Source organism: Rhinoderma darwinii, chromosome 4 (genome assembly GCF_050947455.1).
Source record: "Rhinoderma darwinii isolate aRhiDar2 chromosome 4, aRhiDar2.hap1, whole genome shotgun sequence".
NCBI lineage: Eukaryota > Metazoa > Chordata > Amphibia > Anura > Rhinodermatidae > Rhinoderma > Rhinoderma darwinii.
In genome coordinates, this window is record NC_134690.1 from 56009358 (window position 1) to 56032381 (window position 23024).

General features: G+C 43.9%; 1 protein-coding gene across 1 annotated transcript in view; it reads left to right on the forward strand.

Annotated features, from left to right (window-relative positions):
• The window catches only part of MBOAT2 (membrane bound glycerophospholipid O-acyltransferase 2), a 243077-nt gene that overhangs the window by 217450 nt on the left and 2603 nt on the right, over nt 1-23024 (forward strand). Inside the window, exons 8-12 of the mRNA XM_075861127.1 lie at nt 3225-3417; nt 11412-11515; nt 15260-15324; nt 17239-17371; nt 20783-20934. Of these exons, the coding sequence (XP_075717242.1) occupies nt 3225-3417; nt 11412-11515; nt 15260-15324; nt 17239-17371; nt 20783-20934 (647 nt within the window). The remainder of the gene's footprint in view (nt 1-3224; nt 3418-11411; nt 11516-15259; nt 15325-17238; nt 17372-20782; nt 20935-23024) is intronic.

The following is a 23024-nucleotide window of genomic DNA, read 5'->3' on the forward strand; positions in this document are numbered from 1 at the left end:
CACAGCTGCTACTAAAAGCTCGGAGCTGTGCCTGGTAAACGAAAAAGGGGACACGGCGCTAATTTAGCTCTCTGTCCTCTTCCCTACTTATCCCTGCACAGCGGCCCTTGGGCTGCATTGCAGTTTCCTGCAGGTGGCTGTTGCGCCGTTGTGCAGTGAAAAACAGTGAAGGGGACGCAGTGCTAAATCAGCACTGCAGCCCTTCATTCTCAGAATCTGTGGGGGTCCCAGAGGTCAGATCCCCTTCGGTCATTAACCCCTTACCATAAATGGGTGTTACTGTACGTCCTTTTTAGTACGTCCGTTTCTGCAAATGGGCGTACAGTAAGGCCCTGAGGATGAAGCAGGCACAGGAACTGTGCTCGCATCATCTTCAGCGGGTGTCGGCTGTAATATAGAGCCAACATCCCACTGCAACGGCGGCAATCACAGTTATCTCCGATCGCCGCTGTTTAATCCCTTAAATGGCAGTCAATAGTCTGTACCCCATAGGCACCCCGTGAAAAATTGCAGGATGTCGATGGTTGCTATGGCAACCAGGAAGCCTAGCAACGGCTTCCTAGTCGGCCAGGTACGGAAGCCTATTAGGTCCTGCCAAAGGACCTAATAGACTGAGGGTATGTTCACACGAGGTCGTTACGTCCGTAATTGACGGACGTATTTCGGCCGCAAGTCCCGGACCGAACACAGTGCAGGGAGCCTGGCTCCTAGCATCATAGTTATGTACGACGCTAGGAGTCCCTGCCTCTCCGTGGAACTACTGTCCCGTACTGAAAACATGATTACAGTATGGGACAGTTGTCCGGCAGCGAGGCAGGGACTCCTAGCGTTGTACATAACTATGATGCTAGGAGCCCGGCTCCCTGCACTGTGTTCGGTCCGGTACTTGCGGCCGAAATACGTCCGTCAATGACGGACGTAATAACCTCGTGTGAACATACCCTGACTGTTGTAAAATGACAGTTGCATTACACTGCACTACATAAGTACATACATAAGTAGTGCCGTGTATTGTACTGGGGATCAGAAGAGCAGATCTTCAAGTCTCCAAGTATGTGTAAAAAAAAAAAATGTTTTAGAAAAATAAATTAATAAAAGTTTTATGTAACAAAAAAAACAATAATCACGCTGTTTCCCTGATCAAGTCCTTTATAATTAGAAAAAACTATACATAATAGGTATCACTGCATTCGTATCGGCCTAAACGATAAGAATATCATATTATTTACCCCGCACGGGGAACACAGTAAAAAAAAACAAAAAAAAAACAATGACAGAATTAATTTTTTTGGTCATGTTGTTTAAAAAAAACAAAAAAACAAAAAGGATTAAAAAGTGATCAAAAAGTTGCAAGTACCCCAAAACGGTAACAATAAAAACGACAGTTTTTCACGCAAAAAATCAAGCCCTCACTTCGCTCCGTCAACAAAAAATAAAAAAGTTATTTCTCTCAGGACATGATGACACTGAAACATTATTTTATTTAGAAAAAAGTGTTTTTATTTTGTAAAAGAAGTAAAACATAAAAACAATATAAATTTGGTATTGCCATAATCGTATCAAACCGCAGAATAAAGTAAACATGTTGTTTATACTGCACAGAGAACGCCGGTAAAAAATGACAAAAAAAAACAGTGAGAGAATTTCTGTTTTTTGGTCTCCTCACCTCCCAAAGTTTTTTATAAAATTTGATCTAAACATCGCATTTACCCCAAAATGATACTAATAAAAACGACAGCTCGTCCCATGAAAATCAAGCGCTCATACAACTCGTCAACGGAAAAATAAAAAGTTATGACTCTTGGAACGCAATAATGCAAAACGACGGCCCAGACTAATTTATATGTGCAGCAGTTCTTCACCTAAAACCCCACGTCATCATGTGCTACACCCCACAGGTGGACCCTGTATATGCAAAGGAAACTATGGCATTTTGGAGTCTGTGCTACATATGGGGCTAGTGAAGAAGTCAAAGATTAGGCAATGCTGGAGTGCGGATGTTTTGTACAATACCACGGACACCCTTTAGAAGTGCGACTCCTGCAACCAATAATCCGGCCAATCATAAAGGATTTGTTCAAAGCGTACGTCACTATCCAGGGGTAATTAATTTTATTATTCGTTTACCCCATTATTACATCATCCTATTATGACAGGGGCGTAACTAGGAAAGACTGGGCCGATAGCAAACTTTTGACTGGGCCCCCCCCCAGGTGCCACACGTAGCCCCGCTTATAGATAGTGCCCCCTGTAAATTGTGACATACAGCCCCCTGTAGACAGTGTCACACCCCACTAGTAGATAGCGCCCCCACCTCCGCCTTGTAGATAGTGCCATACAGCAACCCTGTAGATATCCCCATAAAGCCCCCCTGTATATAGTGCCACACAGCTCCCCCTTGTGTATAGTGCCACACAGCCCCCTTAGTATATAGTGCCACACAGCGCCCCCTTGTATATAGTGCGACACAGCCCCCAGACAGATTTTTTTCAGCTAGCAGAAAAAAATAAGTGTTCTGCCCGATCTTCTTGCGGCTTCCGCCCGAATCTCCCATTGAAGTCAAATGGGGGAGATATCTTCCAGGAATAATTCCGCAGCAAGTTTTATGGCGGAACCGCCAAGCTAAATCTGCTGTGTGAACTGACACTTACATTGCATGTAAGGGAGCCTCAGCTTGAAAGAAAGGAGGCTGTATGTTGATGTCTGACCTGAACTGCCGCTGTACTACACAACTACATGGAGTAGTGTGTATAGTGCAGAGAGTGCAGAGAGAGCAGAGGGTGCAGAGAGTGCAGAGGGTGCAGAGAGAGCAGAGAGTGCAGAGGGTGCAGAGAGTGCAGAGGGTGCAGAGGGTGCACTGCTCGGGGGAATCCAGCTGCCAGGGAGGAAGAGAGCAGCGCATTGCGGACTCATTTGGCACTTGCCAGAATTACCAGATGGGCGGTCTGGCCCTGGATGTGCACCATGGAGTATGCTCAAATACAGGGTGAGATGGGGCTGTATGGCCAGCTTTACATACGAGTGATTACAATCTGTGTACTGCACTGTACAATATGTCAGCACTATGTCAGCAAAAGGAAATAAATAATATCCAACTGAATTTATAGGCTAAATATTTTGTCTGTTTATTTGAAGAATTTTAAGCTTATTGTTCATCTTCAAGTAAATTGGAATATGCAGGTTTTTCTATTAGCCAAACTGATCATGCTTTTCCCTCTTTTCAGACAGTTGTAGTGCATAAACTTGTGGTCTGTGCAATATCCTTAGGATTCTACATGACTGCTACTCGGATATTACCTGTAGAATATAATATAGATGAACGCTTTCAGGAAACCTCATCAGTGCCCACAAGAGTCATATATCTCTACTTGTCTCTAATGGCTGCAAGACCAAAGTATTATTTTGCTTGGACTTTAGGTAAGTTCCCTGTAAAGTGAACAAACACTGCCATCTAGTGGTCAAAATGTGAATTTAACTTCGCGCATGGAAAAGGAGTGATAGTTTGGGCCTCATTAGTTCTGCAAAACAGAGCGGAGTCACTCATAGCAACTGGTCAGATTGTGAATTTAATTTTGTATAACCTGTTTAAGAAAATGTTCTCAGCGTTAAAAAAAAAACCCAGAAAAAAACAACCTTCTAGCTGTATATGGGTTAACATAATAATAATAAAAAAAGCCCACGCTCACAGCCAGGACTACAGATAGACATTTTGTAGTAAGATTTTTACATTTTTACTATTGACTACACCTGGAGTCCAGAGTAAACATTGAGTTGCATGCAGGTCAGTGCACTGTTGCGAACTGCCTCTGTCACTCAATAGTTAAAATTGGAAAATCTCACTACCAAAAGTCTATGTGTGCTCTATCACTCTAGCTACACCAATCCATGGTCATCTGTCGGTCTGTGTGTTCATTGCTGAAGCCGTTACTTGCTGTACCTCCAAATGACAGCAAATCCCCGGCTGCAGCAGTCACAAGCTGTACATACCGACATCACTGCAGTGGCTAATGAATGGCTAGAGCAGTCGCGTGCCGGTATGACACATTAAACTTTAGGAATGTAAACACAGACCGGTGGGGTCCATGGATTGGTGGTACTGGAGGTGCATAGGATTTGAATGATAAGTATGGACTTTTTTGATTTTAGTATAACTAAACTAGACTGTACCTGGGTAAGGCTGTGGATGTCGTATATCTAGAATTTTAAGGGCATTTGATACTGTGCCGCATAAAAGGTTGGTATATAAAAGGAAAATGCTGGGACTGGGGGAAAATATGTGTAATTGGGTTAACAACTGCCTCAGTGAAAACAGAGGGTTGTTATTAAAGGGTAACTAAACGTTTGACAAACTTCTGACACGTCATAGTGACATGTCAGAAGCTTTCAGTGGTGGGGATCCGAGCACTGAGAGACCCACCGATCGCTAAAGCAAAGCGGCAGAAGTGCTCGTGTGAGCGTTTAGTTGCTTCGTGTCTGTTCGGCTTTTTCCGGAAAGCCGATGTATCGGAGTACGGGCTCATAGACATTCTATTGAGCCCGTACTCCGATTAATTGATTTCCGGAAAAGGCCGAACAGACACGAAGCGGCTGAGCGCTCACACGTTCGCTTCTGCCGCTTAGTTTTAGTGATTGTGGGGGCCTCAGTGCTCGGATCCCCACCAATCAAAACTTCTGACATGTCACTATGACATGTCAGAAGTTTGTAAAACCTTTATTTACCCTTTAATGGTACGTCCTCAGAGTCAGGGCTGGCTCCAGGTTTATGTGGGCCCTTGGGCGACAGAGCAACTCACACGGCGGCAGTATAACGGCCCCCAGTTTGTGCCCCTATATAGAAGTTAGGCTCCCAGTTTGTGCCCCAATATAGAAGTTAGGCCCCCAGTTTGTGCCCCCCAGTTTGTGCCCCCATATAAAAGGCCCCCTTTGCACCAATAAAAAAAAATTACCCTTACCCGTTCCCCCGACGAGCTGATGGGTCCTGTTATTCCGTCCTGTCTGTGTCTTGTTTCTGGTACCCGGCGCAGTGACATAATCACATCACGCTGATGTGATTACGTCACATGCACCGGGACACTGATGTCCCTTGCGATGTCAGCGGCGGGGCAGAGAATCTGCTCTGCATTAATAAGTAAAGCTTACCGATGCAGTTTGGCGTGTTTGCCCACTGGAGGGTCCTACGGTGGGCCAATCCACCGCCGTGCCTCGCCGCTATGTTAAATGCAATTGCAGCTGGGCAGTGTAAAGCTGACGCCATCCCTGCTCAAAGTAGATCACAGTTACCAGTAGGGTTCCACAGGAGTCAGTATTGGGCCCTCTTTGTATTCTGTTTATTAATGACCTTGTAGAGCAGGGGTCTCAAACACGCGGCCCGCGGGCCACATGCGGCCCCTGAGGCTGTCATCTGTGGCTCGCGGGACACAGAACCGCTAGTATAGGTTCTGCTCCGGGACGCTGTGGAATCCCCTGACATCCCCGTCCATATATGGACAGCGATGTCTGGGGCTTCCCCAGAGCCCGGAGTCCCGGGCAGAGCGCTACTATAGGCTCTGCTCGGGGATCCTGTGGAATCCCCTGACAACCCTGTCCAAATATGGACAGCAATGTTAGAGGCTTCCCCAGAGCCGGAGTCCCGGGCAGAGTGCTAGTATAGGCTCTGCTCTGGGATTCGGAGAAGCCCCCGACATCACTGTTCGTGCATGGACAGTGATGTCAGGGGTTTCTCCAGAGCCGGAGTCCCAAAGCAGAGCGCTAGTGTAAAGGATCTTCCAGGCACAGCTTCGGGGTTAACTCCCTTAATTAATCAGTCAGCACCTGAATCTACATCCCTGAGACTGACTCCAGCTTCCACCACTCAGGCTGGCAGGCTTAGGAGTGGGAGAGCCTATCGCAGCCTGGCCAGACTCAGCTAGCTCCTGCCCTCTGTCTATTTATACCTGCATTTCCTGTTCCTCCTTGCTTGTTATTCTTTTTCGTGTGGTTTCCTGGCCCAGCTACAGCTCCTTCTATTTTGTTCCTGCTCCATACAGACCCTGGCTTACTGACTACTCTTCTGCTCTTCGTTTGGTACCTCGCACACTCCTGGCTTGACTCGGCTCGTTCACCACTCTTGTTGCTCACGGTGTTGCCGTGGGCAACTGCCCCTTTTCCCTTGCTTGTATTCCCTTGTATGTTTGTCGTGCACTTACTGAGTGCAGGGACCGCCGCCCAGTTGTACCCCGTCGCCTAGGGCGGGTCGTTGCAAGTAGGCAGGGACAGAGTGGCGGGTAGATTAGGGCTCACTTGTCCGTTTCCCTACCCCCCAGTAATTACATAATAACAAGCCTATACCTAGTCTACCCTGGTCCCTGACACCACTATGGACCCCCGTGAGACCCTGGCTCAGCAAATGCAGGGTCTCTCCCTACAGGTCCAGGCCCTGGCTCAGAGGGTCAACCAGCCTGATGCTACATTGGTAGTTCCCCTCACCGCACCTCTTGAACCCCACCTCAAGTTGCCCGACCGGTTCTCAGGGGACCGGAGGGCTTTTCTCTCCTTTCGGGAGAGTTGTAGGCTTTACTTTCGTTTAAAGCCTCATTCCTCAGGTTCTGAGAGCCAGCGGGTGGGTATAATTATGTCCCGGCTCCAGGAAGGGCCCCAAGAGTGGGCCTTCTCCTTGGCTCCTGACGCCCCTGAACTTTCCTCCGTTGATTGTTTCTTTTCTGCTCTCGGACTTATTTATGACGAGACTGACAGGACTGCCTTTGCCGAGAGTCAGCTGGTGACCTTACGTCAGGGTAAGAGACCTGTTGAGGAGTATTGCTCTGACTTTAGGAAGTGGTGCGTAGCTTCTCGGTGGAATGACCCTGCCTTAAGGTGCCAGTTTAGGTTGGGTCTGTCGAATGCCCTGAAAGACCTGCTAGTTAGCTATCCCTCTTCTGACTCCCTAGACCAGGCTATGGCTTTAGCGGTACGACTTGACCGACGTCTCAGGGAACGACAACATGAAGTTTGCTCCCCGGTTTATTGGGCCGTATAAGGTCATTGAGGTCCTCAATCCTGTCTCCTTCCGGCTGGAGTTACCCCCGTCTTTTCGTATACACGACGTGTTTCATGCCTCCCTCCTTAAACGCTGCTCCCCGTCCTTGGCTCCCTCGAGGAGACCTCCTGTTCCCGTCCTCACCCCTGAGGGGGTGGAATTCGAGGTGGCCAGGATTGTGGACAGCAAGATGGTCCAAGGCTCCCTCCAGTACCTGGTCCATTGGAGAGGTTACGGGCCCGAGGAGAGGACTTGGGTACCCGCCCGGGATGTTCACGCTGGGGTATTGGTCAGGAGGTTCCACCTGCGTTTCCCCAGTAAGCCAGGTCCACTTAGAAAGGGTCCGGTGGCCCCTCATAAAAGGGGGGGTACTGTAAAGGATCTGCCAGGCACAGCTTCGGGGTTAACTCCCTTAATTAATCAGTCAGCACCTGAATCTACATCCCTGAGACTGACTCCAGCTTCCACCACTCAGGCTGGCAGGCTTAGGAGTGGGAGAGCCTATCGCAGCCTGGCCAGACTCAGCTAGCTCCCGCCCTCTGTCTATTTATACCTGCATTTCCTGTTCCTCCTTGCTTGTTATTCTTTTTCGTGTGGTTTCCTGGCCCAGCTACAGCTCCTTCTATTTTGTTCCTGCTCCATACAGACCCTGGCTTACTGACTACTCTTCTGCTCTTCGTTTGGTACCTCGCACACTCCTGGCTTGACTCGGCTCGTTCACCACTCTTGTTGCTCACGGTGTTGCCGTGGGCAACTGCCCCTTTTCCCTTGCTTGTATTCCCTTGTATGTTTGTCGTGCACTTACTGAGTGCAGGGACCGCCGCCCAGTTGTACCCCGTCGCCTAGGGCGGGTCGTTGCAAGTAGGCAGGGACAGAGTGGCGGGTAGATTAGGGCTCACTTGTCCGTTTCCCTACCCCCCGGTCATTACAGCTAGTAGCGCTCTGCCTGGGACTCTGGCTCTGGGGTTGCCCCTGCCATCTCTGTCCATATATGGGCGGTGATGTCAGGAGCAGAGCTGTAATCCCAGGCAGAGTGCTAGAAGCGGCTGTGCTCCAGGACTCCAGCTCTAGCAGGCCCCTGACATTACTGTCCATATATGGACACTGATGTCAGTGGCTTCCCCAGAGTTCCGGAGCAGAGCCTATACTAGTGCTCTCCTCTGGGACACCGACTCCGTGGTTGCCCCTGACAACACATTCCGGTCCAGGAGGATCCCCTGACGTCTCTCTATCGGCAACGCACTGGCTGGGTATTCCACTCCTAGAGGGAGCCCCAATGGAGCTATCTACTGGGGTATGTGTGTGTGTGGCACTATCTACAAAGGGTGTGTGTGTGGTATTATCTACAGAGGGCACTGTGGCAGTATCTACAGAGGGCACTGGCATTATATATGCGTGGGTGTGTGGCAGTAACTACAGAGGGCTCTGGGGCATTATCTAGGGGGGGTGGCATTATCTACAGAGGGAACTGTGGCATTATCTACAGGTGGGTTTGTGGCAGTATCTACAGAGGGCACTGTGGCAGTATTTACAGAGGGCACTGTGGCATTATCTACAGAGGTCTCTGTGGCACTATCTAAAAAGGGGCTGCCCAATCTTGACATTCGTGTGTCTGCCAAACGCTGCCAACTGAGACCCCGGACTGCATTTAGCGACACTTAAAACTGGAAAACTGGATTGTTAAAATAAGCACATGGAGAAAACTCGCAAATTTCCGTTAAGTTTAAACCTAGCGCTATTATTATAGTAATGTAGTATTATTATAGTAATGTAGTATTATTATAGTAGTTCAAATAACATTGATTAACAACTTCCTTTTTTTTCTACATGTGGCCCACTTACCCGGCCTAGTTTGAAACCCCTGTTGTAGAGGGTTTCCAGAGTATAATTTCTGTATTTGCAGATGATACTAAGCTCCGTAAAGTAATAAATACAGAGGAGGATAATGTAACACTACAGAGGGATTTGGGAAAGATGGGGGTTTGGGCAGAGAAATGGCAAATTAAGTTTAATGTGGATAAGCGTAAGGTTATACACTTGGGACGAGGAAACAGATTTTAAAATTATGCATTAAATGGTAAAACTACTACTGAAAAAGATTTGGGTATATTGGTGGACAGTACGTTTACCTTTTCAACCAGCATTTGGCAGCTGCTGCAAAGGCAAATAAAATCATGGGATGCATCATAAGAGGCCTAGATGCTCATGACAAGAACATAGTTTTGTCTCTGTAAAAATCACTAGTCCTACCACACATGGAATATCGTGTACAACTTTGGGCACCTGTGTAGAAGAAGAACATGGCTGAACTAGAACGAGTGCAAAGAAGGCTGACCAAGGTAATTAAGGGAATGGGCAGGATTGCAGTACCAAGAAAAGTTATCAAACCTGGGAGTTTAGAAAAAAGACGGCTTAGGCTTCGTTCACATCTGCGCCAGGGTCCCGTTCCGACGTTCCGTCTGAGCTTTCCGTCGGTACGGGATCCTGACTGACACAAACGGAAACCTAAGGTTTCTGTTTCCATCCCCATTGATTTCAATGTTGACAGATCCGGTCCCAATGGTTTCCGTTTGTCTCAGTTGTGCAGGGGCTCCGTCGTTTTGATGGAATCAATAGCGTAGTCGACTACGCCATTGATTCCGTCAAAATGACGGAAACCTTGCACAATGGAGACATATACGGAAACCATTGGCACCAGATCCGTCACCATTGAAATCAATGGGGATGGAAACAGAAACCTTAGGTTTCCGTTTGTGTCAGTCAGGATCCCGTACCGACGGAAAGCTCAGACGGAACGTCGGAACGGGACCCTGGCGCAGATGTGAACAAAGCCTTAGGGGGGAATCTAATTACAATGTACAAATATATAACTGGACAGTACAGAGATCTTTCTAATGATCTTTTTACACTTAGGCCTGTAACAAGGACCCTTAGGGGCCATCCTTTACGTCTAGAAGAGAAAAGGTTTCACCACCGTCACAGACAGGGATTCTTTACTGTAAGAGCAGTGAGACTATGGAACTCTCTGCCACAGGATGTGGTGATGGTTGATTCTTTGAACATGTTCAATAAGGGCCTTGATGCCTTTCTTGAAAAATATAATATTACAGGTTATGAGTACTAGATTCTGGAGATGGGATGTTGATCCCGGGATTTATTCTGATTGCTATATTTGAGTCGGGGAGGAATATTTCCCCTAATGAGGCAATTAGCATCAACCTCAGGGGGGCTTTGCCTTTATTCGCATTAACAGGGTAGGATTATAGGTTGGACTTGATGGACCTGTGTCTTTTTTCATCCTTATCAAATATGTAACTTTCAAAAAACTTTTGACATGTCCGGTGTACGGGCTCAATAGAAAGTCTATGAGTCCGTACATCGTTCGCTCTGATTTTCTCGGAGGAAAGCCGATCAGAAACAAAGAAGTACAGTGCTCACCTGAGCACTTCTGCCGCTTTGTTTTGGGGGTCTCAGTGCTCGGACCCCCCCCAATCAAAACTTCTGAAATGTGACTATGACATGTACATTTTTTTTCAAAGTTTATTTACCCCTTTAAGACCAGAAAACCTCCTTTAAGATTAATGAGAGCAGAAATGTAATAGTTTTCTATGGGTTATGTCCACACTTTTTATTATTTATACTAACTTTCATAAATGAGACCCTATATGTCATGTAATAACTGCATGAAATATTAAGTGTAGAGATTTATTTGACTGGCAGAGTTTTATTTGTTATCGAGCTGAATTTTCCACAAGTTCCATACTGGGTGATATCCTTTTTTATCATCTCTACACCCATCATAATTCTACAAATGCGCCGAAAGACACAATGAAGCTCATAATCTGGATTATAGAAAGGCCAGGTCTCTGTCCAACAAGTGCCCACATTTACCAAGAGTACATCCCATAAAGAGGGGGACACCACATGCAAGTGCAATGCCCTAAAGACCTATTAATAATGATACAACCAAGCTCTCCGAATCACCTGTTTGTCGTTACTAGTATTATGTGTGTGGACGTTCTTATATAGTTTAGGCCATATATTTTTGGATTATTGTAAAAGGGGAATGTATTGGTGAAATCCACTATTATAAGGCTTTGTGATATCACATTTGGGGCATATGTTCAGTGGGCTCATCAGGAGGTATATGCCGCTGAGCATATGCCTCCTAACATCTGCAACTGTCCCATACAGTTGCATACAGTACATCTGTCATTGACTCATTGAAAAAAATATATCATGTAAACCGCATTGCGGTATATGTTTTTTGTGGGACCCCTTTGTACTGATGCAGCATGCCCTGCACATATTAGTAGGCAATAGACTTGTTTCACTTTTTTCATTCTACAAAAACAAACTCAACAAAGAACATGTTTGTGCTACTCTCTCGTTTTAGCGGATGCGATTAATAATGCTGCGGGTTTCGGTTTTCAAGGCTACGACAGAAACGGGGAGGAGAACTGGGATCTAGTTTCAAATCTGAACATCAAAAAAATCGAGGTATGTGCGCCCTTATTTTTCCGCATGTAACGTAATAATAATAAACAAACAAGTCTTCCTGTACCAGATGCAAGTCACAATGACGGAGGTATCCTCACCCTCACCAGACTGTTCAATAATCCTTCAAGAGCTTCCGCTGGTGTAAGCTAATTATAACAGAGATAATCCTTTAGCAAAAAATCACTGGCTCCTGTTTGTCAAGGCTGATATTAAGACAGGGCGATTTCTCCTCAGGCTTAAAGAGACTCTGTCACCACATTATAAGTGCCCTGTCTCCTATATAAGGAGATCGGCGCTGTAATGTAGGTGACAGCAGTGCTTTTTATTTAGAAAAACGATCTATTTTAAACCACTTTATTAGCTATTTTTAGCTTTATGCTAATGAGTTTCTTAATTCCCAAGTGGGCGTGTTTTACTTTAGACCAAGTGGGCGTTGTACAGAGGAGTGTATGACGCTGACCAATCAGTGACCAATCAGCGTCATGCACTTCTCTCCATTCATTTACACTGCACTAGCGATATAGTTATATTGTTATGTGCAGCCTCATACACACACTATAACATTACTACAGTGTCCTGATAATGAATATACATCACTGAATCTTTTCTTTGAGACTCCAGCAAGGCAAGCGTAATCTTGTTTGAAATGAAAGGTTACATCGTAATCTCGCGAGATTACGCTTGCCTAGCTGGAATCTCAGAGAGATGCTACAGACATGTCAGGATTCTGAATAAACATCACGTCCAGGCTGGTAGTGATGTATATTCATTATCAGGACACTGCAGTAATGTTATAGCGTGTTTGTGTATGTGGCTGCACATAACAATATAACTATATCGCTAGTGCAGTGTAAATGAATGGAGAGAAGTGTACGACACTGATTGGTCGCTGATTGGTCAGCGTCATACACTCCTCTGTACAACGCCCACTTGGTCTAAAGTAAAACACGCCCACTATGGCATTAAGAAACTCATTAGCATAAAGCTAAAAATGGCTCATAAAGTGGTTTAAAATAGATCGTTTTTTTTAAAATAAAAAGCATTACTGTCACCTACATTATAGCGCCGATCTCCTTATATAGGAGACAGGGCACTTATAATGTGGTGACAGAGTCTCTTTAAGGGAATTTTAGAAGTCATATGAAATCCTATTTACCTAGGCAGGGAGAGATTGAAAAGAACATTAAAACTTAAAAACATAAACACATACCATGCGGTGGTACATTCGAAAAAGGGTGACTTGAAAAAAGGATAGAGATTATGCTGCTCCCTCTTTATCCAGGAGGCAGCTTGCTGCAGCAGAAACCTCCCCTCACTGCTCTATATGCGAAACCAAGCACAAAACAACTTTCAGCCAAACACAGGAACGACCAGGAGGAGAAGGAGAATTTTATTTTTCTGCCAGATTTGTTTTTGAAGTCTGCAGACTTTTGTAGGTTACAGATTACAAACGTCTGCCCCTTTTTCTTGCTAACCTACTGTCTATAGATTAGCAAGAAGATGGACGAGATAGACTGGAGTCCGAAATTATTGCAGAATCAGACAATACACATGGAATTTGTAGTCTGCAACATATAGGTCTGCATGGTTACATAGTAAGTACGGATGAAAATAGACATAATGTATGTCCATCAAGTTCCACCAAGGGATGGGAGAAATTATAGAAATTGTTTTACTTCTATTGATCCAGAGGAAGTTTTTTTTTAAAAATAAATAAATATTTAAGTAAATAAATATAAAAATGACGCATAAACCATTAGCTAAACTTCCCTAAAAAGGATGCATAACAGCTGTATACTCAAAACGGTAGGATATTTGAATCAAGACTATTTTCAAGGTTGCATAGTGTTTTATTTTAGATGTATGGCAGCAATAGAAAAATGGGCTGCAAAAGTGCACATAATATTTAAGCCTTCCAAATGGCTGCCTCTATAGCTCTAAGGACATCTTAACTAATAAATACACAAAAAAACATTTACATAATGAATTTGCAATGCTTTACACTTAATGGCCTTCCAATGTCTCTCATGATTTATTAGACTTGTAATCAATAAGCCAAACGTTGACTCTAAACGTAAATGCTGTCAGGGGAGAAAAAGCGGTCTGATGATTTAGAGGTCTGGCTAAAGGACTGAGAGTCCTGATGGACATCATCCAAGTAACAGGTCCCTGTGACTTGGGCTATGACTTGATATAGTTATCACTTTACCTCTGCAGAGGATGTCAGCCGGGCTGCTGATATTGCTAACTCACGTGTAAAAGGACAAAAAGAAAAATAAGGCTATGTTCACACGCTTAACAAAAAACGGCTGTAAAATACAGAGCTGTTTTCAAGGGAAAACAGCCTCTGATTTACAGCCGTTTTTATGCATCAAGCGTTTTTTGATGCGTTTTTTATGGCCGTTTTTGGAGCTGTTTTTCTATTGACCCAATGAAAAACGGCTCCAAAAACAGCTCAAGAAGTCACCTGCACTTCTTTTTTACTGGCCATTTTTTAAAAAGGCGCATAAAAAAAGCCCAGTGGAAACGGAACGCCATTTTTCCCATTGAAATCAGTGGGCGGATATTTGGAGGCGTTCATCCCCCGTATTTGGCGTTTACGGGCCGAAAAATGGCTGAAAATAAGCTGTGTGAACATACCCTAACTGTTCAAAGAATAATGTAATAAACTAAAGGAACACTCCGGGCAAAACTGTCACACTGTGTTAAGCCTAGTGCAGGGCCTGAGAGGGCGGAGCATGACACAGGGATTCTCTTTTAGTGGTAAGTGCACACAGGGCGAATGTTCTGTGTAAAAGTACATATCGTAGTCGTCCTGGAAGCCGCAGAGAATTCTGCCCAAAAAAGACACACCAAATGGTGGGGCAGTTTTTCCCGTGGTATCCCAGCTGTGGAAATACTGCTAGAAGAAAAATAAAAAGAAAGTTCATATGCACCCCGTTCTCCGTTGTCATAGCGATGCGACGCTATGCTCTGTGTAAAGCCCGGCCTCTTGGGATGACGTTGCAGTCCATGTGACCGCTGCTGCCTTTTAATGGCTGCAACAGTCACATGGGATAAAACATCATCCCAGGAGCCCGGACTGCACTGATATGCTGGGGATTAAAAAAACGCACCGAAAGACATTATATGAACGGTTTCTCGGTGGTTTTTTTTCCGCTGTGTGTGGAAGAGATTTGTTAAAATCTCATCCACTCTGCTGCTACGTAATACGCTGCAGATTTTCCGCAATAAAATCTGTTGCTGAAAATCTGCAATGTTTACGCTGTGTGTGTCCCTACTTCAGGCCCTGTACTAGACATAAGAGGAATAGTGATAACCAGTTGCCAATTTATTCACACATTTCCAGGAGGATTAACCAAGGAATGTGGAATCGTTATTTCATGGGCAATACAAGTTGTCAAGTTCTGTTTAATGTGTGGTTAGTGGTTTGTGAAGCAATCTAGCAAACCAAAAGACACATGGCTACTGGCATCAGCAGGGTATATTTGGGTATGCTTAAAAAAAAAGTCCAGAGTACAGAACCCCCAATCTATTTGTATCAGTGAATGTTTGAACTATAGAATAATAATACTGATGATGATGATTGAATGACGGATCTGCTTACATGGGGGCACACCCTGGTACTTAACCTTCCACACTGGCATTTATTCTGTGAGAAAACACATTACACATATCTTTCTATACTAAAGATAATGGAGAAATGTAGTCTGAGCACCGCTAATTTTATTTCTTACGTTACAGTTCTCGACAAGCTTTAAGATGTTCATTGATAACTGGAACATACAGACTGCACTTTGGCTTAAGAGGTATGACAGTCTTCATATCAATATCTTCCTGCCCATATAGATCCGAGACCTACTGCACATTTCTATATTTTCTTGTTATCAGAACATTCAATGATAAAGTGAAGCTCCACCTATAATAAACAGCAGTAATATCATGTTAGCTGTGGAAGAGCCCGAATAGTAATTTGGATGGATTTCTCTGCTATTGCCTATCTGTTGACAGATCTGCAGGCCAACCATAGAAAATATTAAGTATGGATATCAAACTAATTGGTCTTTAATGGGCTGTGACACTACGTGATTTTTTGGGGATTTTTTTAAAAAGTACATTTGAGATTGTCCAATTTTGAACACTCCTTTGTTATTTTTGTAAAACTTGACCTTCATCACTCAGCCTTAAGAATGGGATATCTACAAGATTTGAGGGCCCTTATCGATCTGGGTAAACATGTTTTATGCTAGTGGTTTGTCAACTGGAATTTTGCCGTCCAAGGGTCCACATTTGACTGTAGCCGACTTTGTTGGAGGTTCTCAAAACTGTAGATATGTGACATGAAGTAGTGATTATGGAGGCTGAAATGTTTCTGTCAGTAATCCCAATAAATCCTAGTAAGCAAAAATGGCCCCTTCCAAGATAGAATTCAACTGCATCGCAAAAAGGAGAGACCAGATACATTTTTAGGTTAAATGTCCTTTTAAATTAGTGGGTTTTCTGTGTGCCCTCTATATAGACCGCTCTTAAACCAAATTTTAAGGTACAGATATATCCCCCCTTAAGTTTGCTTGAATTTGGTTAAGGACTCCAATTTATCATGAAAACAATTCAAAACAATATCGCGACATTCTAGCAAATCCCTTGAAAAGCTGCAATCCACATCACAACCACTGGGTGGCCACACATTTACACATATAGCCTAGATATCTCGTGACAGAGTATCGCAAAATCATGTTGTTTTTTTTCAAAGCCGGTCATCTCGTGCCACACATATCAGGATGTTAAAATAAGAGGAAAGGTAAGGAAGGATACATCTGTACTGTACATTGTTTCAGCTTGCCAACTGAATGTTGGGCTGGGCTACCTTGGGCCCACCAGAGGAAATGATACTCCGGGCACAGACTTTACCCATACAGAACAGGTTCATATGCACTATTAATTGCATAGTAAACTCTGCTATCATCATTGCAAATATAGACCAAAGGATGTCTAGGTCATTAGGGAAATAACCCAAAAGTCATAATCTCCGGCAGCATATGAATCCTTCATTAACAACTTCACATGGAGTAATACCCACGACTCCATGGCTGGGTCGTATAGTAGTGCCACCAGTTCCCCTGGTGGGCCAGCCCAATAAGACCTGTGATTAAGCACCCCAGATAGACATGGCAACTCAGCTGGTAGGTGGGCACAGTGTATACGGAACTCTGGCAGTATGGCGGCACATATAATAATACACAGCGCTATGCCTAGTGCAGGACCTGCTCTTGGTGGTCTTTGAATGTTACACACTGTCCCACAGAGCATTTCTGTCCATAAAAATAACACTAAATTTGTTTAGTAGGATTATCTGTTATTAGGACATTTAGAGTAAGTTCATACAGGGTGTTTTCGCTGCATTATTGCCCCTTTTGTTTTTTATTTGTCTCCACTCTTGGGCTATTCCTGGTATTGGAGCTCAGGTCTGTTCACTTGAATGGTCATGAGTTGCAATACCATACACAGCCCATGGGCAAGGGTGGTACTGTTTCGGAAAAAAAAAGTAGATCCTTTCTCCAACCATAGACAATCTGTTGAAAGAGGTGGCAGAATTGTTTTAGTTAATTAAGAGTCTGTAAGCAAGTTGCATAATCTACAGTGTCTGTACTATAATAAATATATTACGGGTCATTTTACTGTGGCTCACATTATGACTGTTCTGTATTTTCTGTATTAAACAGAGTATGTTACGAACGTGCCACTTACAGCCCGACAGCTCAGACCTTCCTATTGTCAGCGATTTGGCATGGGGTATATCCCGGGTATTACCTGACCTTCTTTACTGGAAGTTTAATGACACTGACGGCACGAAATGTAAGTACCTACAATTAGAAATGTGGCGTTGAGTCAGCCGCTTCATACTGATAAGTCATGTTTCTCTTAGTGGAGCTCCTACAGGTCTATATATGTTTATGAGCTCCAATTGAAAATTTCGCTGGAAAAAGCACCCGACGTATACGTTAAACGGAGATGGATAACACACAGATGCCGCACTCTCCTCACAATTTGGAGTGGTTCCAATCATAGATCAAATCAAAGAAGGCAATAGCAAACAGACTTCTTTTTCAGATATTAAAAAAAAAAACTTGTTGGTTTATTCACCACCAAATGTCAACACACGACGTTTCGACTCAACAACAAGCGTTTCTCAAAGCTACAGAAATGTTCAAGGGAAAACGGCATTCTGTTCCGACAGAGCGTTTTTCGCAGCGTTTTTTTACGCGTAAAAAAATGGCCGCAAAAAAGAAGTGCAGGATACTTCTTGGGACGTTTTTGGAGCCGTTTTCCATAGACTCTATTGGAAAAAGCTCCAAAAACGGGCGTAAAAACGCTGCGAAAATCGCGAGTGGCACAAAAAACATCTGAAAATCAGGAGCTGTTTTCTCTTGAAAACAGCTCCGTATTTTGAGACATTTTTGACTCTGCGTGTGAACATACCCTAAGGGGTTTGTTCACACGCAGTGTTTTCAGACGTAAATCGGGCGTTTTACGCCTCGAATTACGCCTGAAAAAACGGCTCCATTACGCCTACAAACATCTGCCCATTGCTTTCAATGGGTTTTACGGTGTTCTGTTCCCACGAGGTGTAATTTTACTCGTCGCTGTGAAAATAGGCGCGTAAAAAGAAGTGCATGTCACTTCTTGGGACGTTTTTGGAGCCATTTTTCATTGACTCCATTGAAAAACAGCTCCAATAACAGCCATAAAATACGCTGCGAAAAACGCGAGTTGCTACAAAAACGTTTGAAAATCAGGAGCTGTTTTCGCCTGAAAACAGCTCCGTATTTTCAGACGTATTTTGCTAAGCCGTGTGAACATACCCTCAGATGGATACAACATGAATTCTTATGACCTGTTTATGAGGTATCCATTAAACATCCCATAATAGTCTATGGGTGATGGATGCCACTGTCACCCTTAGACTATTATGGCATCCATTTAACGAATATGTCATATAAGGCTATTGAAAGCACATGATGTATACGTTAAACGGATGCCATACAGTGACATCCATCACCCATAGTCTCCCATAAAAAAAATGTATACTGCGCGGTATACTTTTTTTGTGCGATGCCTCGGATAAATAGAGTAATCGATTACGCTATTTGGTTCCAGCAATAAAAATCTACAACTTATATCGACCGATGGAGGCCAAAAGAATACTCTTTTGTCCTCCGTCGATATAATGGGAGCCTGATTACATTTGGTGTCTGGGCAGAGAGTTTTCTTGAGGGAACATCTCCTATCGTGGATTGGCTTATTCGGGCTATTTGATTGTGATTGAAGTGTTCCTCCCGTTTCACGCATCTTTTATTATAATGCGGATCTTACTTTGCTTGTGCAGTATAGACACGACGGTCCTTGATGCTGTAGATGCAGAGGTGACAGGATCCGTCTTCACAGACATGTAAAATCTTCAGCCTTCTTGTCTTGCCCATGTCTTTGTATCTAGTTAGAACATAACTTTTCATTACAGTAGTTGCTTTATATTTGTGGTCTTTAGAAGAACGCAGCAATGAAGATTTCACAAGTCTTTGAAGCTGGGACCTGGCACCGCTGCACAGATTATGTCACCACATACTTCAGAGTGTATGTGGCATACTTACCAGGTCTTGATGAGGTGCCCTCTTACATATTCCTATGACGCTTGGAAAATGTCGTTTTATACATCACCCATTGGGTTCTATGGTCATCCAAGTAATACATGATTGCGGCAAGTTCTTGAGAACGAGAGATTCTCTTTGTCGTGGCCCTTCAATCTGATTAGTAGACGGGGAAACTGTATGGCACTATTATGTAGACATTGTGTCATAAATTATGTTGGCACTGTATGGTGGTAGTATTTATGAACAGTATGTGGCAGTATTATTTGACTGTATTACGTCAGTGTTACACACCATTTTTCTCACTCTAAAAATGAGAGGAGGTCTCAACACATGGGGCAATATATTGAAGACAGAATAGCCAGAAAACAACTTTAAAATCATGATAGGCTCATGAGTACTGTTCTTAGATATTACTTTATAAGGAAACCTTTACCCATAGATACAGCAACCCTGAATTATACAGTCATGCACTTACCGAATAATACCACTATACAAGGCCCAAATAATACCTCCACACCATTACCACATACACCTACACAAAGACCAATAGATCCACCATACAGTGCCCATATAACGGTTGCAGTCACATACCAGTTCTACCCTGGTGCTCTACACAGTATAATCGTGCTCTAGGCATTATATATAATACAGTTCAGTTATATCCAGTGACTAATGTTAAAGTTTCCTGCCCCCTTTAGTGCAACCCACGGTAAAAGTGCCCCCCTTAGTGCCCCACACAAATAAAGTGGTTCCTTAGTGCCCCCTTAGGAGTAGTGCCCCTTTGTGTTTCCCCACAGTATTAGTGTCCGTGTGTGCCCCTGCACAGTAATAGTGGCCCCTGTGTGCCCCCACACAGTAATGTGACCCCCACTCAGTTATGTTTTCGTGCACTCAGCAATGGTACCCCAAACAGGAATAGCCTTTGGAAAAATAAAACTAATACTCACTTAGCAGAGTTGCTCATTCTCTGCAGCCTACGAGATGCTGGGACGGGAGGCAGTGACGTCCCTGCATTGCATCGGGCCAGCCCAGGAGTCCCTTTCCGGCATCTTATTAGCTACAGACCTTAAGTATCCTGTTGCTTATCAGAGTAAATGGCGGAGCAGGGAGCTAACAGCATGCTGCCCCGCCATAGTATTCAATTTGCTACCAATGCCTCTGCAACACATGTTTTGCCCAGGGTGCTAGACAGACCTTGATCCAGTACTAAGATATACTTTTATTTGCTGCTGCCTAATGCAACTTAAAGTTGCCTCTTCATAGGAGTTTGTCCACAGATGAATTAAAAGGTCATTATACCCATTATTATTATAGAATTAAGATAAGACTGTCCCTCACCTTGTACAAACTCTGCATTATGTTAGTTAATAGGTACAGTAGTCCAGAAAAATATTAGTCACATAAGGTCCGAGAAAAGATATCAGTATTTGATCTGTATTAAGAAAACAAAAGAATACTTGTATGCGATCACTAGTCACTTCTAAGTCTGACTTTACAATCAACAATGGCTAAATGTGATCATCATGTATCACGATTCAATTATCTGACTGTACAGATGACAAGGACCCAGAACGGAGAATACAGAATAAAAATATATTCTTTTTATTTTCTCTTTCAGATTAGGAACAATGTTCGACATCACTTTCTTCATTCCCCAGAACTGAAATTAATATATGACGTGATGACGTGGATAGCAACACAAGTGGCGATTAGTTACACCGTGGCACCGTTTGTGCTCTTATCAGTAAAGCCATCACTACAGTTTTACAGGTAATTGAATGCGTTAACCTACAGTTTTAATTCAGTATGTATCTTAGGACCCTGTATGCACAGTTTGTCTGGGTCCTTAGACTGTGTCCATTAAGTGGGCCACACCTTAAAGGGAACCTGTCACCATAATTTCACCTATTGAATGCTACTAACCCCTCGCTGGCCACTGCTGTCAAAAGTTCATTGCCGTTATCCCCTCTCCTAAACTCCTCCTCCGAACGTCTGCAAACATTTTGCTCCTTAGTCTCGTTTGTTCGTTCGTTCCTCTTCTTAAGCCTGTCCACCACCGAAAACTGGCCCGTTCTGAATGCCAAAATCTCATCTGAGATAGCGCGCAATGCGCCCGTCATGTATGGTCCGACACCCTTCCCTGCTTCGTCCGGGCCTCAAATCTAGTTACTGCGCATGCTCCACTATGGTGTCCCGTTGTGCGCACGCACCAGAACAGGACATCGATGCGCAAGCACGGGATATCGTGTTTGCTGGGGCGGGGTGAGGAGCTGTCAATCAAAAGTAAGGAGGTGCAAAGTGCATGCGAGGAGGAGGAATTTTTTTGGCACCCCCACCTGCGTAGATGTCATCCTCCACCTCCCCCCACCTGTATCTAGCGCTATTGTATCTCCCAGAGGGACCGCAACCCGGTAGAGATAAAGAACGGCCATTTAGTTTCACAGGTCTGTCGAGGAGTACATGCTTTACAATAGCGGAGGGGATGTGAGTGGAAAGACAGGAGATAGAAGAGGGTTGACGAGGGTTAGGGATGACAGGAAGAGGTTTATAAACTTGAAAAGGGAAAGAAAAAAGAAATGTAAAATGTGTGTAAACATATTGGGGGGATAACATTTGCTTACCATGCTTGAAGAATGTCAGCAAGGAGACCACAGTACAGGGAAGGATGTCAGCGGGGACGAGCAAGGACAGCTCACATGAACTCTTGGTAGGATCTACATGCACGCTCACTACAGCCTGCAATGCATGCAGGGAAAATAAGTATTATCAGAAGGAAACATCAACAAAGCGGACCTGGAGTGCATGTAAACAAACGGCGTGACATTCGAAGAAAATATGTGATAAGTGGATTCTTTTTTTTATATACTGCTTTATTTATGTTGTCTGTATAAGGGGAAATGTATTAAACACTTTTTGAAAATATGAGGGTATCTCGGACAACCCCTTTAACTCAAAGGCTTGAGGAATGAAGATATGACTCTTTTCGAAAAAAAATATGACTCTTTTATGCTCATTAGCATACGGTGCAGGAACACTAAAGAAACGGAATACCGAGGGTACCGAGCCGACTTAGAAGATAATTATAGGTAACATAAAAATTTTCACCAGGTATTGCTGGTTTAATAGGTGAAATGCTGGTGACAGGTTCCCTTTAAGTCAAGTATGGCTTTAAAATGTTTGTACGCTCTTACCAAATAAAGCAGAACATTGCGGTGCGCTTGTAACAACCTCTGCAGCCTTCCCCTTGTACATCCGTTTGTGTCCTCCTCCCTGTGCGTCCAATTAACATAAAATGACTATTATTTTGCACTTCAGCAGATCACCTTCTCCAGGGCCGCCTTTAGGTAAATCCTGTCCTGTAAACAGCCCCAATTCAATATCTGTATCATTTCCTCCACCTGCCATATGACATTTGTAATACTAGTGTCTTCTTATGTGGCAGTGAGGCCTTTGGGGCCCCTCAGACACCAGGGCCCACGATCCACTGTTACCTCTGCAACCCTATATCTACACCCTTGATTCATGTAACAAACGCTATTTACTTTCAAAATATCAAATCACATAAATCGGTGTAATACAATGTAATAAAAACTCGATGGCGAAATGCTGGTACATCAATACACAAATACAAAAAGTATCAGAACATTTATTGTATGGCAGACCATAAACTTCATTTGGGGCTGCACGTAAAGCGCACAGTGTATACAAACAAACACTGGTTATGTGGCCATAATACGAACAAATAAAGCACGATCACCACCCCAGTACCCTGACATGCGTTTCGCTTTAAACGTCACCCTGAGTGACAGGTACTTTTTTAGGTAAAACTTATAAAGTATAAAAGTATAATTCATTTATTA